The 16865-nt window shown below is 33.5% G+C and overlaps 2 protein-coding genes, 1 long non-coding RNA gene and 2 other non-coding genes across 6 annotated transcripts; all 5 read left to right on the top strand.

Moving 5' to 3' along the window:
• The first annotated feature begins 1348 nt into the window (after positions 1–1348).
• Positions 1349–2560, top strand: LOC145953253 (uncharacterized). The gene is made up of 2 exons (XR_014430801.1): positions 1349–1754; positions 2297–2560. It is a non-coding gene; the product is annotated as an uncharacterized LOC145953253 (long non-coding RNA).
• A 1689-nt stretch (positions 2561–4249) lies between these two features.
• LOC109801453 (BTB/POZ domain-containing protein At5g66560) lies at positions 4250–8167 on the top strand. 2 transcript variants are annotated; one of them, XM_020362526.3, is made up of 4 exons: positions 4250–5846; positions 5959–6028; positions 6145–7317; positions 7409–8167. In XM_020362526.3, the coding sequence occupies exons 1-4, from the start codon at positions 5806–5808 to the stop codon at positions 7940–7942; spliced, it is 1818 nt and encodes a 605-aa protein (XP_020218115.1). In that variant the 5' UTR covers positions 4250–5805; the 3' UTR covers positions 7943–8167. The 2 variants fall into 2 exon arrangements, with proteins under 2 accessions (XP_020218115.1, XP_029127590.1); XM_029271757.2 differs by having other exon boundaries at positions 4250–6028.
• A 2433-nt stretch (positions 8168–10600) lies between these two features.
• LOC114915794 (small nucleolar RNA SNOR75) lies at positions 10601–10685 on the top strand. The gene has a single exon (XR_003803879.1). It is a non-coding gene; the product is annotated as a small nucleolar RNA SNOR75 (small nucleolar RNA).
• Positions 10686–10786: 101 nt separating this feature from the next.
• LOC114916058 (small nucleolar RNA Z105) lies at positions 10787–10857 on the top strand. Its single transcript, XR_003804360.1, has one exon. It is a non-coding gene; the product is annotated as a small nucleolar RNA Z105 (small nucleolar RNA).
• Positions 10858–13573: 2716 nt separating this feature from the next.
• Positions 13574–15455, top strand: LOC109801578 (oxygen-evolving enhancer protein 1, chloroplastic). Its single transcript, XM_020362688.2, has 2 exons — positions 13574–13893; positions 14542–15455. Exons 1-2 carry the CDS (start codon positions 13663–13665, stop codon positions 15298–15300), a joined length of 990 nt encoding a protein of 329 aa, XP_020218277.1. The 5' UTR covers positions 13574–13662; the 3' UTR covers positions 15301–15455.
• The last annotated feature ends 1410 nt before the right edge of the window (positions 15456–16865 follow it).

Raw genomic sequence — 16865 nt, 5'->3', positions numbered from 1 at the left:
AAGACAAGTCTACAATTATTACTTATACTAGGAGGACGCATGAGGGCAGGGAGATTGGCCGAGGCCACCGCCTTTCCCTATTCTCAGAAGTTCAAAACCTTACATCATTAAAATGGTTTTTTATTGTGATTAAAGCTATATACATTTTGGTTTAGCTGGGTTGTGCCTTACCACCAACTGAAATGTATGAAAGGATTACAATGGTTACATGGGTTTTTCCACAGCTGTGAATTGTGATATAATGGGATTTTTGTGGATCGAAGTTAACGTTGTTTCTTGGATTCTAATATGTTTTCTAAAGATTTTTTTTGGTTGTATTCTGATAAATAGCCAGAGTGATTTCTGGTTTCCTTCTCGATCAAGTATTTTCCTTTTTTTTATTTCTTTAAAGTCTAAATTATATATATATATATATATATATATATATATATATATTATTCCTTTTATTTATATTTAAAATTTAATTTAGTTACATGTTTAATTTGATTTTTTAATTTTTAATATTTTGTCCAAATTAATACTAATTAACGATGTTAATGAAATTTAGTAAAATTATAATTGATTTTTTTTTTTAAATTAGATGACCAAATTGAACATTTTATAAATAATAGGATTAAATTGAACATTTTAAATGATTCAATTTTATTATCTAATTTTTAAATAATATTCAATGTTGTCTTTTTTTTTATTTTATATTTATTTATCAAATTTCATTAATGTCCTTAACATTAATTTAGAAAAAAAAATAGCATTGAATATTTAAAAAAAAATCAAATGATCAAATTAAACCATTTAAAAATAATGAGACTAAATTAAATAATAAAAATGAATAAAATGATAAAAAAGTATAGTTTAACCTTTCTTTAAATAAATATAAAATTTTATTAAAGTACCTTTTCTGGCATTTTTGTTCACCTTAGATATTTAATATTTCAGATTGAGAAACAAGGAGACCTTGAGACTGGAGGATGCGGCGATGTGAGAAGTATTTTAGCATGGTAACTTTAAAAATGTATAATCACCACCTCGTCAAAGGTTGAATTGTATGAGTAATCACTAGTTTCCATCAACAAATAAAATAGACCTAGGAAAGCAAGTGGAAGTGATGTTTTTGTCGAGCGATTATTTCCAAGGACAAGGGATCATGGCAAGAAAATACATTATTCTATGATCTCTAATTATATGGAAAGAGAGGAAAGTATTATATGATGTTGTCCAATCTACACACGACACATAATCTTTATTTATTAATTTATAAATTAAAGAATGTGAGCACCACTTACATGAAAGTAAAGATCAATGAGGATACAGAATTACAGATGATCCTTGACCATACGATAATAAGAGAGGGTGCCAAACCGAATCTCTGAAATGGAATAAGCGAATAACAATGTTAGGCGTTATCTTCAGCGAGTGGGTGACACAAGGGACAACTAAACCAAGAAAGCGTTGATGTTAACGAGTGATAACAATGATCTGAAAATGAGTTAATATAAAATGGGTTGGTTGTATTGTATCATAAATCATAATAGTATAGTTTCAGTGAGGAAGTGAAGAATTAAGGAAAAGCATGTGTTATAGGGTGGAGTGTAGAAGCTGTAAGAAATACACGTGGGGTGGATGTGGCAGACACTTGAGCACCCTCTACGCCAGCATTAATGAGGGAATGCATTGCACCTGCCGCTCCTGGCCCGGCGTTGTCCAACACACCACAGCCACTCAACAACCAACTCAATCCAATAACTCCTCCCAAGGTAAAGCCTTTTCAATTTTCTCTTACTCGTGCCTTCAAAAATAACTCAACCTCTTTTCTTCACTTTCTTTAGTGATTGAATAAAGCCAAATGATAGCACAAAACCAATAACAGTTCAAAATGATTTCGTTTAGAGTCAGTGACATGGGCATGCATGCAATATTTCTCTCTGAAAGTGCATTATTTTGAGACAGTAGTCTATAAGGACATCATATGTAAGAATGTATGTGATTGAAACACATAGAACACTAGAAGACAACTAACGTACACGACCAATTCACACGTGACACGATAAATTTGAAAGTATCTCATGTTTTTTTTTGTTGAAGTGTTCATACTTCATCGAGCCCAAGAAACAAGTGATTTAAGAGGCAGTGATAATTGAAATATAAAATGGTGTAAAGCGAACATAAACATAACTTTGAGTTTGACTAACAAATACACTAACGTACCAAAGTGGTTTATGACTTTTTTTATTATGTAAATAACAATTCGTTATGGAGGTGGAGATTACCCTTTCTTGTTAAATGTTGCTTTCTGTAGGCAATGGGAATTCTCAAAATGAATGAAGCTGCCTTGGATTCTGATCTGCACCAGTTCTTTTCGGGTTATACGGCATGCAGAGGGATAGAAATTGGTATTGTCGGATAACATCGTATGTTTCGAGTTTTAAAGACGTAGATATTTAATAATGTAATGTAGGGTTGGTCATGTGAAACTGACCAACATTAACCTGCATTCTTTTCTATGTTAATGGATCTATTAATAAAGAATAAATTCCTCTGCTCTTGTGCTGGCTGTTCTAAATTTGAAATGCTTCAAATTTGGTCAATTTAAGTTTTTGATTTAGTTATGTATAATTTTTAATTCTCTATCGTGGTTTTGTGGGTCCCTTCTTTAACCCATACTTTGTATGTGTGTCCTCGAGCCAGAGTGGGAGACTGGGAGGGAATTTCGTAAAAGAGAGGGGAACATTTGAAAATTTTGGATATAACGATGACTGAAAGGTTAAATTTTATTTTTAGTTTCTATATTAGGCGTGTTTACTTTGAGAATTATAGGTCTCAGATGTCGATTCAGGACATAGTCTTTACATGAAAAAAATTCTACATATATTGACCTCTACATGAAAATCCATTTACAAATTGATCCCTCTTGTTTATTAAAGTTATAAGAGTGTCATCACTTTTTTTTTTTTTTGCATATATAGGAACCAAAACAAAAATTGATATACCAAGCTTAGAGAATAAAATGCATAATTAAGGACCAAAATAATGTGTAACAAAATTTCGCATAGGGATTAAAATAAAAGAAAACGTCAAAGGATAAATACGAAACCTAATACTAGTAAAACTTTTCTATATGGTGTAAAAAAAAAAAAACTTTTCTATACAGCAAAAATCAATTGGTAAACCTTTTTTCTTCTAAAAATTAGCCTTGTTTAGAGTATATAAGTTATTAAAAAAAGCGTTGAGTATTAAGTATACATGAGAATAAATAAAATAAATAAATTCATCCAGATTAGTCTTGTGATAGAGAATTCGAATAATATTTATAAGATATAAGGTTCAAACCTTGTGGATGTTATGTTTTATATATATACTAGCAGGTGCTTTCGTGAAAAAAAGAAGTATTTCTATATATAAAAAAATGGGCAGTTATTATTTTAAAAAAAAGCAGTTATAGTTTTGTAAATATATATTTTTTATTTTATTCTTAAATATAAATTAGTGTAAAAAAATAAAATAAAACAAAAAGATATAATTATCTTTAAAAAAGTGAACACTAAATATATATATATATATATATATATATATATATATATATATATATATATATATATATATATATATATATAATTGTAAGAATTTTATTAACTAAAGGGTTCAAGACATTTAGTGTCTCTAATAATTAAATAGATGATAATGGGTGATTATTCAAAGAGAATATAATATATTATTTTTTTAAACATTCAAGAAGTATGATGATTTACTAAAAAATGATTACAAATCTTGATATTTCTTTTATAATAAATATCAGTGGAGTCAGATATTCTATACATCCATATTTGTTTAAAAATATCTAAAAATTACTAATCTTTGTTGAGTTAACTAACGTTATGCACAGTTTTTAAATTTCAAGGTCTAAGATTTGAGTTTTAGGTTCATAAGAATAGTTAATTTTTAATATTATTTTTGATTATTTAAAAATTTAAAAATAAAACAATCTAAAAATTATGTATATGAATAAAAAATCTGTATAAATTTAATCGTTGTAAAACAATATTTTTAAATTAATCGAAATGAGATAATTAGCCGTAAGACTCGCTGAATAAGACTAACGTTTTCTAAAACCTAATCAAATAACGTTATCCACAATTTGCTTCTTGTAATTATCCGTTATGGCCAAAAACAAAAGCACAGCAGAGCTGGTGCGTTATATTATTGACAATTTGATAAAGAAATTCGTTCTTTTCTCTTAATGAAATAATTCATAAAGAAATTCCTACACCCATCAGTCACATATTCTCAAATAATCAGTGCAAATTGACCGATTCAAAGGAATTTGAAAGAGTAAGGTAAGTGGGGTTTATCTGACCTTTGTTGCTCATCTTGGAACTGTCTTCCCAGCCTTTTTGATGTTTGTCCACATTCTCATGTGCCTCAATTTGAAAACTTCAATAATTTTGAACTAGTGATTGGAACAATGTACCTTACAATGGTTGTCTACTCAATAAAGGCAGTCGTAAATTCTACGGAAGTATAGGAAGATAGATATGCTAAGATAAATGAAGATATGGCTCCACACACCATATATGACTAGCTAGCTATTTATATTTTTTCATACCAAATTGAGAGAATAACAAAATCAACAAATTAATGTCATATGTCATATAAGATTTACGAGCCGATGATTATAAACAATCACATATCCATTACCTTACACTTAACCAGATAGATTTTTGCTATACTCTGCGCAGGCTTCCCCCCAATATATGGTTTTCAACCAATTTCACTCTGATTATATTTATTCAATGGCAGATGAGAGGAAAGATAGATTATGCATCACGGTCATTGATATTTATTTAATTGCTGTTAAGAGTAAATATAGGAAAAGGCTACATGAATTCCATGCTCAAGTATGGTCTATTATCATTAATATTGCATTGGTTAACTAGCTTAAGACAGATGATACAATATAAAGTTGGTAGGAAAGCGAGCAAATTGAAGGTCCCCTTGGGCCCTTTAGACAGTTATTTCAGCTGTTCTGCATAAAATAATGATAAAAAATGATTTATTAAACTAAGCAAAAGCAAAGTTACTGAGTATGTGAGAAAGCGGGGTACTAATTCCTAACTAAATCGTTCCATCATTTACGCAAAAGTAATAACCTGGTTGGCAAGCAATGCTACATGAGCTAATGGGAATATGGTCTTTCCAAAAAGAAAACTAATCAATGGTACCTCCTTTTAGTGAGTCCAATTGCCATCTGAAGTCATGAGAGAGAGAAAGAGAGAGTAGGTGAGAGTGAGATTCTGATCTATTTCACAGAAGAAGAAAGAAGAAAGAAGAAAGGAAGTTCTGGCAAAGGAAGGAAAAGGATCCTATGGAACCCCTTTTTAGGATATTGGTCTAGATCTATTTGTCCGTTTTGAGTTTGTGGATTCCATACTAGTTTCGCCCGGTCCTTTTTTCTTTTTTCTTATAATAAACTTTTACCTGTTCTTTTCTACATAAAACCTCAACAGAAAGCACAAAAAGACAATTTCTTTCCATTCTCATCTTCTATTTTTCGCAATTGGTAGAGCTGGTTAAGTCTACTTCTCTACAATACGTCTATATTCAGGGTGATAATAAAATCTCTGCCCACCCTCCTTCACATTTTTTTAATCTCCATTCTCCACTCTCTAATATTCGCTTAGTTTTCAGCGTCTTTGGAATCCAGTTCAAGTGAAATTTATTTTTATTATTTGGATTTTCACGTATCTGATTTTATAGTATTAGTAAGCTAGTCTGAGATTTCCAGAGAGTCCTAGTTATTTTACAGAGAAAATGGCAACAGGGGAACAACAGAGCTCCAAAGTGCAAACATGGTTAGATGAATACCTCTTTGCTCCCTCAAAACCCCTGAACAACTCTGTTCCTAATCCAAATGAGATCATATCCATATTCCATAACCATAACCATAACAATTCCTTTATGCAGGTTCTGCACAACGGGATTGCCAAGTGACATTGTGGTTGAAGTGAATGACATGAACTTCCATCTTCACAAGGTGAGCTTCCAATACAATACCAATATTCCTATCTTATGCATGCAAAGTGCAAACCCAACAATATTCTGTATTTTGTTCTCTAAAATTTGTCCTGTGTCGTGACATGTTTCATTCAGTTTCCGCTGATGTCAAACAGTCGAAAGCTTCACCGGCTAATAACCGAGCAAGAAGCAAATCATTCCTCCGCTGCCATTCCAGAAGAAGAAGAGGAAGCAAAACACTGTCATTTGGCGTTTGCGGACTTCCCCGGCGGCTCCGAGACGTTTGAATTAGCCGCGAAGTTCTGTTTCGGCGTTAAAATCCACTTATCCTCATCCAATGTAGCTCCTCTGCGCTGCGCCGGAGAGTTTCTGGAGATGACGGAAGAACACTCCGAAGAAAACCTTATCTCCAAGACGGAGAGCTTTCTCTCGCAGTCCGTGCTCAACAGCGCCAAGGACTCCATCATAGCATTAAAATCCTGCGAACGCTTAATGCCTCTGGCGGAGACTCTAGGCATCACGCGGAGGTGCGTTGATTCCATCGTCTCCGAAGCACTTTTCAGGTGGCCGGTGAGTGATTCCGCTTCTACGCTTCTCGAGACCGGAGGAAGAAGAAGCAGAAGAAGAAAGGGCGCGGTCGATGGCGAAGATGACTCGTGGTTTGAAGAGCTTACGTTTCTAGGCTTACCTCTGTTTAAGCAATTAATTCTAGCAATGAAAGAATCTGAGTTGAAGCCAGAGATAATCGAAACTTGCCTTATGCAATACGCTAAGAAACACATTCCGGGTTTATCGAGGTCCAATCGGAAGGCCTTGACATCATCTTCTTCAGAAGCGGAACAGAAAGAGTTACTTGAGCTTGTGACCTCGAACCTTTCATCCAAGCATTCAATGCCAGTGAGGTTTCTATTCGGACTTTTACGAACCGCCGCCATACTGAACGCTTCCGAAGCATGCAGAGACGCGTTGGAGAAGATGATAGGATCGCAGCTCGACGAAGTTACTCTGGATGACCTTCTCATACCTAGCTATTCCTACCTAAACGAAACTCTCTACGATATTGATTGCGTAGCGAGGATTTTAGGTCACTTCTTGGAAGAAGAACGACACGTCGCTGCAATCAACGGCCGTGTTCCGAGGTCGCCGGCGCTGATGCTCGTTGGAAAACTCATCGACGGTTATCTTTCGGAGATCGCTTCCGATGCGAATCTCAAGCCTTCGAAATTCTACAATCTCGCTGTCTCGGTTCCTGATCGAGCGAGACTGTTCCACGACGGTCTCTATCGTGCCGTAGATGTCTACCTCAAGGTACCTACCTACCTATCACCTATTCCATTACGTTTTTTTTTAAGAAATATAATTAGTTATTGAAAACGATAATTTGGATCGTTAAATGCAGGCGCATCCGTGGGTTTCGAAATCAGACAGGGAGAAGATTTGTGAATTGTTGGAGTGCGAGAAGCTTACGCTGGAAGCGTGCACGCACGCCGCGCAGAATGAAAGACTCCCGCTGCGCGCAGTGGTTCGGGTGCTCTTCTTCGAGCAGCTTCAACTGCGACACGCCATCGCCGGAACGCTGGTGGCAGCGGAGGAGCCGGCGAGGCTTTCGGCGGCGTCGGGAGAGGATGCGAATGGGGAAGCGTGCACGCACGGTCGCGGCGATGGGAACAAATGGCAGGTGACGGTGAGGGAGAATCAGGTGCTTCGATTGGACATGGATAGCATGAGGAGTCGGGTGCATCAGCTGGAACGCGAGTGTTCTTCGATGAAGAGAGTGATTGAGAAGATTGAGAAGACGGGCCCACGAGGCGGTGGGCCCTGGCGGGCCTCCCTGGCTAAATTCGGTTGCAAGTTCAAAACGCAGGTTTGTGATTCGCATGAGCCAACGGTGGGTGAAGGTAGGCCCCAGCGGCGTCCTCATCGTGAACACTGAATTGGTAGCACCCTCATGGCACGTGATAATATGATTGTAGTACGTGGGAATGGGTCCCCATCGCCTTCAAGTGTAATTGCACGTTTGGCATTTGTTGCCGGTGTATTATCAGTATGCTTCACTGGAATTGTTTTATGTGTCTTTTACTCTGTACCCAACAGAATCCAATCCGTAAATTTATCATAAAAAATTAAAGGAAATAAAAACTTTTCTCCTGTTCGCCAATTATTTGATTGACTGGGTAAATTGCTGAGAGACACGGCTTTTTAGGTTATGGGGATAATTGATTAGTATTAAAAAAACAAAATATTTGACTCCACCTTTAATTTGCACAACCCAACCCAAGGTTGCCAAAGATACCTAATTCACGAGTCACTCATGACTCATGCACATTGCGTGAGATAGTGCAGACAGCGGATTTCGCTGGAAATTACACTCACTTTTTCAATGTGTTATTAGTTGGGTTCCATCAATTGTCCCGTGGCGGAGACTAGGTGGGCCAAGTGACTGTCGAATTATGGCGCTTGGGCTGTTACGCTCTTAAGTAAAAAGAGTTGCGCCCTGACTATCAGCTATAAGCTATAGTTTTTGGCCTAGTAGTAAGCGCTCGATCCAATAATTGATATCAGAACCAAGGTCATGAGTTCGATATCCAGCGGGACAATTGCTGAGGGGGAGATTGTTGCGGGTTGCATCAATGCTGAGGGGGAGATTGTTGCGGGTTGCATCAATTGTCTCGTGGCGGAGGCTAGGTGAGCCAAGTCACTGTCGAATCATGGCGCTTGGGCTGTTGCGCTCTTAAGTAAAAAGAGTTGCGCCCTGACTATCAACTATAACTTTTAGCCTAGTGGTAAGTGCTCGATCCAACAAGTAGTTGTGTCCGCCAAAGAAAGGAAGGTGCAAAGGCTTCTTCCTTTACCCATAAGCAAAAGACATTAGTGCTGCCTTTGTCTCGTTGGGCTATCCTATCCTTGATTTGTACTCATGCTTTAGGGAGTAGGTAGTAGACTAGTAGTAGTCAAATGGATAATTTCCCGTGTGTTTCACAACTCTTCAACCATCGTTAGTTACTGTGGAGGGACCAGTACATGATCCAATTCTTTGAACTATCTTGGCAAGTGACACATGTTATTATTATTGAATAGAGAACGTGCAATTGTTGAAAAACAACAGTTCAAGTCGCACCAAACAGGGAGGGAACTTCCTCTTTCCTATATTATTCAAACATCTAAAAAAAAAATATAATTTCTCACAAAACAGCTCCTATCTTGAACATTTTTAAGTAACAAACAGTGGCTTGATCTACAACTATGGTGGTCAATAATCTAGGGGAAAAAACACATTTACATATACATTTAAAGACTTACTTTACACAATAATTCATGTTCTACATCAAATTTTAATAATTTACCTGTTTAGTTAAAAGCTTTTAATATAAAGATCGAATATGCAAATTCTTTAAAAAAATTTAAAATCATATAATACTTAATTTTATAATTTCGAATTGAGAAATAATCATAAAAATATTTTATACATTGATTTAAATTTATATAATGAAATATCATATGATTTTTAATTTATTTTAATTTATAAATTTGATCTATACATTAAGAAATTTATTAATTGGTCTTTAAATTTTGATATAGAACATGAATTATTTAGTAAAGTAAATTTAAGTGGACTTGACTTACTCTTAAAGTAAGTTAACCTTTCCTCCTTCTATGTGTATATATATGTATGTGTATGTATAAAGATAAAGATAAAAATTTGAATGCAATCCTTATTTATTAACAATAAGAGAAGTATATGATAACAAAATTAAAGGAAATAAGTTCATAATATATTATATTATATATTACACTTTTTATATTTAAAATCATTGATTTATTTTTTTAAATTACAAATAATATTTTATATAGAAATAAAAATATTATATATCAATTGATTAATTGTTGTTGATTAATTTACTTTTATAATAATATTTTTATATAATTTAATTATATAATTTTATTTTTATAAAATATTAATATTCCTTTAAAAATGAACCATGGACGGTTGCTCACTTTAACTGTGTTGACTACTAATGAGAGAATCAAAGCTTCATATTTACCAAAAATAATCTCTTATTTGAACCTTATAACTAATTTCTGAACGTAATGTTGTTTCCAAATGTTATTATTATGAAATCAGAAATTGGATTACATAAATAAAAGTGTTATTCGATAAAAAAAAAAAAAAAAAAATCCCCAATATCTATTTCGGTACAATTTAATGACCGCAAATTAATTTTGCGCGAACAACTAAGACGGCCAACTTAAATTCTGCGGAAAATTTTCTTTACAAGGCCCATGGTTAATGTTCGGCCCAATTAGTCCGGGTCAAGGCCTACTAATCCCTAACGTTGACACAAAACCCTAATATCTAAACGGAACCCACTGGCCTATATAATTGAAGCATATTCTGGGGTTTCAAGGAACCATGGACACCGCTTTTCTCCACCACAATCATCTTCTCTCTTAGTCTTTGGCAGTTAGTGAGACGCTTTCTTTTTGTTCCAATGTTTCCTTTGTTTATGTGAGTCTGGTTTTTTCGATATCAGTATTAGCTATTGTTGTTTGGGGGTAAATGTTGACGAAGGAACAATATGATTTGTGGCTTTCTCTGTGATGATTAAAATGATGACGAGTCCGATTATCCATTCTTTACAACCCTGACGACAAATCGAGGCATTTGTCTGAGAGGATTCCACTGTTCCTTCCGTCTTTTGTTTTAGGGTTGGGTTGTTTAATTTTATCTATGCTGATTGTTATATGAATTTTAAACTTTTTTTGTGCATTTTGAAACTTGGCATGGTGATGATGTTTATTGTCATTTGATATTCAAATGAAAAAAATATATCCTCCTACTCATTCTGAATGCCTATCGTATTTAAGTTTTAGTGTCTTTTTGTGTCTCGTTGAAGGTTTAAATCGGGGTTGATTTTCTGTTTTTATTTTTATTTGATATTATGTAAAATTATGATAAATTCGGATAATTGTGGATGTTTTGTGATTGTGAATTTTGTGGTGGGAATCATGAGCAGAGATTTTTAAAAGCTTAGCCTTAGTCCTTTTTTGGGTGGAGAAGATAAAGAAAGACGATATGGTGGCTGTGATGAGAGTGACATGTTTTTTTCTGTTGAGTTTCTCAATGATTGCATTTCAAGCACTTTTGAGCTACTGTCTTTCTCTCCAAATTGCATCTCTCTGGATTTGTTGTTTCAGTTTATCGCCATTGATCCCCGAGCTATGAACCTTAGCAACCGATATGTATGAATTACAATGTTATTTTAGGTTTATTTTTTACTCATACATAACTTTTTTGCTAATCAACACTATTTCAGAGCAAAACTGCTTTTTTTTCCTCTTGTGAAAAAATTTATAGCTGTTCAGGAGTGGAGGAAACATGGATAAATGTTTTTATTTTTCATTAAGAGATTACTTTTGTTGCCTTGTGAAATTAAATTCAACATAACATTTCTTCCCTGTAAATGTATTTTGCCACATGTTTTCTATTTTTATTGAAACCTAGTTCTGTATTGGATTTGCTCTAGCAAGATATTTCCATTTAATTCAAAATAAGTGTTGCTTGGATTGGTACACTTTATTTTTGAAAATAGTTATTCTACTTGAAAATTAAGGTACTTTGGTGAAAACTATCAGCGAGTTTAAACTTAAAGTGAACTTAAAAGAACTTTTACTGAATTTATTTGTATTCTTTTAATAAAATGGAATATTTTTAAATCCATTCCAAAACTTGGAAATGCGGTTGTAAAAATTGAAAGATTTTTGTGAAAAAATATCAATTGTAGGTGATTAGTAGTACCTAATGAAATTGATAACACAAAAATTGTAGGTGATTAATAGGTCTTAACTATTTATTTTTTTATTTTCTCCCATAATTTTACCAAAAATATTGTTGTGATGAAAATTAATTACGTCCAAAAATTTAATATCTTAAAACAACTTCTAATTTAATCTTTAATAATTTAAATTATTGTAATGTCACACTTTTGTCTAAATTATTTGGACTTAATTTTTTCATATATCTGAAACTAGAACGACGGTTCTGAAATTGGAACGGACCATTCTAGTTGCACTCATGGTGCATAAATTTTGCATCCAGAACGAGCGTTTCAGATGCATTCTTTAATACTAACAAGTGCATCAGAACGGGCCGTTCTGAAATCAGAACGGGCCGTTCTAGTTTCCAAAATGGGATGTTCTGGATTTAGAACTGACCGTTCCAGAATGCCAACCAACACACTATGTGGTTGAAAGATAAAAAATAAATCATTTCCACATAAAAATTATATTCTAATAAATATATATATATTTAAATTATCATATGTATAAAAATATAAATTTTGAATAATTATTCATTTATCTCATTTGTCAATTTTTTATACTTTTTATTTATTGTATATGTTGATTAAAAAAATCAAAATTGTAAAAATTTATATCACATATCAAAAACATCTTACATCTTTATATGATAAATAAATTAAATTTAATTTTTATAAGATTTAACATATTTATTTTTATGTTTTTATTAGTGTTAAATTATTATTAAGTATGTTTTTAAGATTGTATTTCTAACCAAATATTTTAAAAAATGTCTATGACAGATAAATATATCATATTAATAACATATATTTTTAATAAAAATTAAATTTAATTATGTTAAATTATAATATAACATTATCTGACTTAGTTTATTTTCATTCTTAATTGTAATTTTAGATATAAAAACTTGTAAAAAATAACTATAATATATATTTATATTTTTAAAAATTATATGTAAAATTTTTAATATTACAAATATATAAATAAGTATTGTTCTCACGATCTAAAATTTATAGATCTGTCGTTGACTATAATTATTGAGATTGTATTTGGCATTTTGGATCTAGAACGGGCTGTTCTGAAATTAGAATGACCCGTTTTGGTTACACGCTTGATGTGTTAATTTTACATCCGGAACGACCCGTTCCAGGTGTAAAATTAACACATCAAATTTACTACCAGAACAGACTGTTCTGACTCCAGATGCATTAAAAAAATTTGACATCGAGTCTCATGAATCATACTTAGAAGAATATAGAGTTGAAAGTAAATAGCTTAATGCTATGCTATTTATGACTCCCTGGTTCATTCTTTATATAATGTACATGAATTAGTTTGTTTACAAATATTTAAGAAAAACTTTTAATATAAAAACAGCAAAATATGACTCACTCGTGCATTCTTTATATAATGTACATGAATTAGTTCGTTTATAAATATTTAAGAAAAACTTTTAATATAAAAATAGCAAAATAATCAATATAAAATAAAATAATTAATACGTGAACAAAATGATCGATATATTTATATGTATTATTTTCCTATTTTTAAAAGGTCATGATTGTAATTATAAAAGAAATGGAAACTAATGGTTAGAGATGATCTAAAATAAGTTGATTTGTGACTGAAAATATATTTGATCCCATCCAATTGAGAAACTTCCAACGTGGCAACAAGAAAACCATTGACATTAGCCTCCCTCATCCAATAAGAGTTAGCCTTACCCTATCGGAAATCTTACTCACACCACACCCACAAAGTACTATTCTCCGCCATCACTCACAAAAACATCTTACATACAAAAACATTTCACTTTGGAGGCTACACCAAGCATCAATGGCAGCCTCACTACAAGCTGCAGCTACCCTCATGCAACCCACCAAGGTGGGCATAACCTCTCGCAACCTCAAATCAGCACAATGCGTTTCTAAGGCTTTCGGCTTTGAACCCGCTGGAGCCAAACTCACATGCTCTCTCCAGTCTGATCTCAAGGACATGGCTCAAAAATGCCTCGACGCCTCCAAAATCGCAGGATTCGCCCTTGCCACCTCTGCTCTCGTTGTTTCCGTATGTTTTACTTTCCTTTCTCCCTTAATATCTTCAATTATTACACTTTCATACAAACAAAACCAACATCATCCATTATCTACGCTCATTCCCTTCGTCAATTGCAACATAAAAAGGGTTCAAATGATCATGCATCTCACTATAACTTTTAAGTAGAAATCTTTATTATCATCCCTATTACTAATTATCCTAAAAGTCATCAAAATTATCATTGGTATAGTGGTAGTATGTGATTAAAAGACGTTGTAAAATTTTTTATACATACTTATCATATCATGCATGATACATATTTTATTTTGATAAATCAAGATGAAAAGTTAATAATTAATCTCAAGAAATATTGAGATTTATTTATGAGAGATTTAATCCCTGAACATAGTTAAAAGATAAGGTTAATTACGAAATATGTCATACTTTATTAGTTCATGCATACATATAGTTTGTGATTGAGTCAACTTAAAACTCTCCATTATAAGTGTAGCGAATTTCCTCATTTGATCTTGTCCCTGCAAATGTTGAAAGATTTCAATGCACAATTGAGATGTCTTAATTTAGTAAATTATGTACTTATAATGTTAGTGGCATATCCTATTCATGCATGACTAATGAAGTAAGAACGTTGTGAAATATCGGGTGTAACATTTTCAGGGAGCGAGTGCTGAAGGTGTGCCAAAGAGGCTAACCTACGACGAAATCCAGAGCAAGACATACCTGGAAGTGAAGGGAACCGGAACTGCGAACCAGTGTCCAACCATTGAAGGAGGAGTTGAATCGTTCGCCTTCAAGCCAGGGAAATACAACGCGCAGAAATTCTGCCTGGAACCCACTTCATTTACGGTGAAGGCCGAGGGCGTGGCGAAGAACGCGCCACCGGAGTTCCAAAACACGAAGCTGATGACTCGCTTGACCTACACGCTGGACGAGATCGAGGGTCCCTTCGAGGTTTCCCCCGATGGAGCGGTCAAGTTCGAGGAGAAAGACGGAATCGACTACGCTGCAGTGACGGTTCAGCTCCCCGGCGGGGAGCGCGTGCCCTTCCTCTTCACCATCAAGCAGTTGGTGGCGTCTGGGAAACCGGACAACTTCGGAGGGGAGTTTCTGGTACCCTCGTACCGTGGTTCCTCTTTCTTGGACCCCAAGGGAAGGGGTGCATCCACCGGTTACGACAATGCGGTTGCTTTGCCCGCTGGTGGAAGAGGTGATGAGGAGGAACTTGCTAAGGAAAACAACAAAAGTGCTTCTTCCTCGAAAGGGAAGATCACGTTGAGTGTGACCAAGACTAAGCCCGAGACTGGTGAGGTTATTGGGGTCTTTGAGAGCGTTCAGCCTTCTGATACTGATTTGGGAGCTAAGGCTCCTAAGGATGTTAAGATCCAAGGTGTCTGGTATGCTCAGCTTGCGTCATAGACCTTTTTCTAATGCTAGAGCTACGTAATTGCTTCTATTTTATTGTAACTCCACTCCATCACCACACTTTGCCCAACCACTCAGAGCTTTATTATGTCTGTATATTGTAATGACTTCGATCATAATGCTTCAAATTAAAATGTCTAATTTACGTACGTTTTGGAGCATTCGTGTTTAATTACTTGCATGTGGCGATTAGTACCAACGTATACGTGTTTCTCATTGCGGACCCTTGCCTTTTCATTCTGTTCTTTAAAGCTCTTGTACAATAAGCGATTATTGCTTTTTTAAAAGTAAACAGAAACGAAGAACCTGCTAATGAAACAAGGTTGGATCGGTGTCTTCAACCTATTGATCCAAAATAAAAGAAAGTGATCGAAAAAAGTTTCTTCAACCTGGGTATTTGAATGTGGTGTTAGTCTCTCCTTTTTCGAATGTGTTATTCATTTTTATAAACATGTAAAAGTAATGTAGTCACTATGATTACGATAAGAATTGTGAGAGTTTTGAGTAGAAAAATCATAAATACATATGCTTGTTTGAATTCTCCAAACCATATATAGGCCATGGCTTACTTTATCTTGAAAACCTATCAATACTTTTTTTTTATTAATTATTTTAAGTTTTTTTTTCTCTTAAAAGAAAATGAATTTGAAACTAGCTTTATAAAATTGGTTTATAAGGTGATGATTTTCTTTATTTATATACAATATTAGTCATGTCAAAAAATTGATATGAAATCTCTAATATACCTTTCTTAGGATTAAGGAATAAATATTTCGAGCATGAAATTTATAAGATTAAATATCTGTAAGTAGTCTGATAACAATCTGATAAATTCAACAACAATCACTATATAGAATATGATACAATTTTAAGGAGATGGATTTAGACATTATAAAAATTGGTTTAGAAGTCAATAATTATTCTTTATTTATATACACATAATGTATTACTTATTATGTTATTATAATATTTGTAATGTTTTAAGATTATGATTGAAATCTATATTTCTATTCATTAGCTAATTTTTTATAGCTAATTACTATGCAAGTATTTAGTTTTTATTTTTTACCTACAAAAATTGAATTTTGCATTTCACGTCAAAGAATTTACAATAACTCATAGGAAACATTACTAAGGTTTAGTGGAAATTCTAAGCACGGGCTAGTAAGGTGATTGCCCAAAGCACCGAAAAAATATTATTTAATCTAAAATAATGTATAAAAAATTACATGATTAAACTTTTAAAAAATCTATTAGAGAAAATAAAATAATTATAAATAATAAATCCATAATCAATTTTCTAGCTTGAGTTTTGTTTATGTGAGGTAAAAATTCAATTAGAGAGTTGTGCTACAATCCATAAATTGAAAGGATTTGCAGGAGAAACAATACTCTACAAAGGAGACAAATAATAGTAAGCCAAGACACTTTAGCATCCAAACTAATGGCAGAAGAAGGAATCATTATAGTACAAAAATGACTTTTAAAATCAAGGTTTTAAAATCGGCTCTTTTAAAATCGGTCAGACAACCGATTTTAAAAGTAAAAAATGACCGATT

This window comes from Cajanus cajan, chromosome 11 (genome assembly GCF_000230855.2).
Source record: "Cajanus cajan strain Asha chromosome 11, NIPB_CcT2T_4, whole genome shotgun sequence".
In the NCBI taxonomy this organism is placed as follows: Eukaryota; Viridiplantae; Streptophyta; class Magnoliopsida; order Fabales; family Fabaceae; genus Cajanus; species Cajanus cajan.
This window is presented reverse-complemented; position numbering and strand designations above follow the sequence as displayed.

Bases quoted from the DNA above. Each gene is read 5' to 3' on its own strand.
- LOC109801453 (XM_029271757.2), top strand. From the start codon at position 5,906: ATGAGATCATATCCATATTCCATAACCATAACCATAACAATTCCTTTA. The intron at 6,029-6,144 runs GTGAGCTTCCAA...TGTTTCATTCAG, and splicing joins TGAACTTCCATCTTCACAAG to TTTCCGCTGATGTCAAACAG. The intron at 7,318-7,408 runs GTACCTACCTAC...CGTTAAATGCAG, and splicing joins CCGTAGATGTCTACCTCAAG to GCGCATCCGTGGGTTTCGAA.
- LOC109801578 (XM_020362688.2), top strand. From the start codon at position 13,663: ATGGCAGCCTCACTACAAGCTGCAGCTACCCTCATGCAACCCACCAAG. The intron at 13,894-14,541 runs GTATGTTTTACT...TAACATTTTCAG, and splicing joins CCTCTGCTCTCGTTGTTTCC to GGAGCGAGTGCTGAAGGTGT.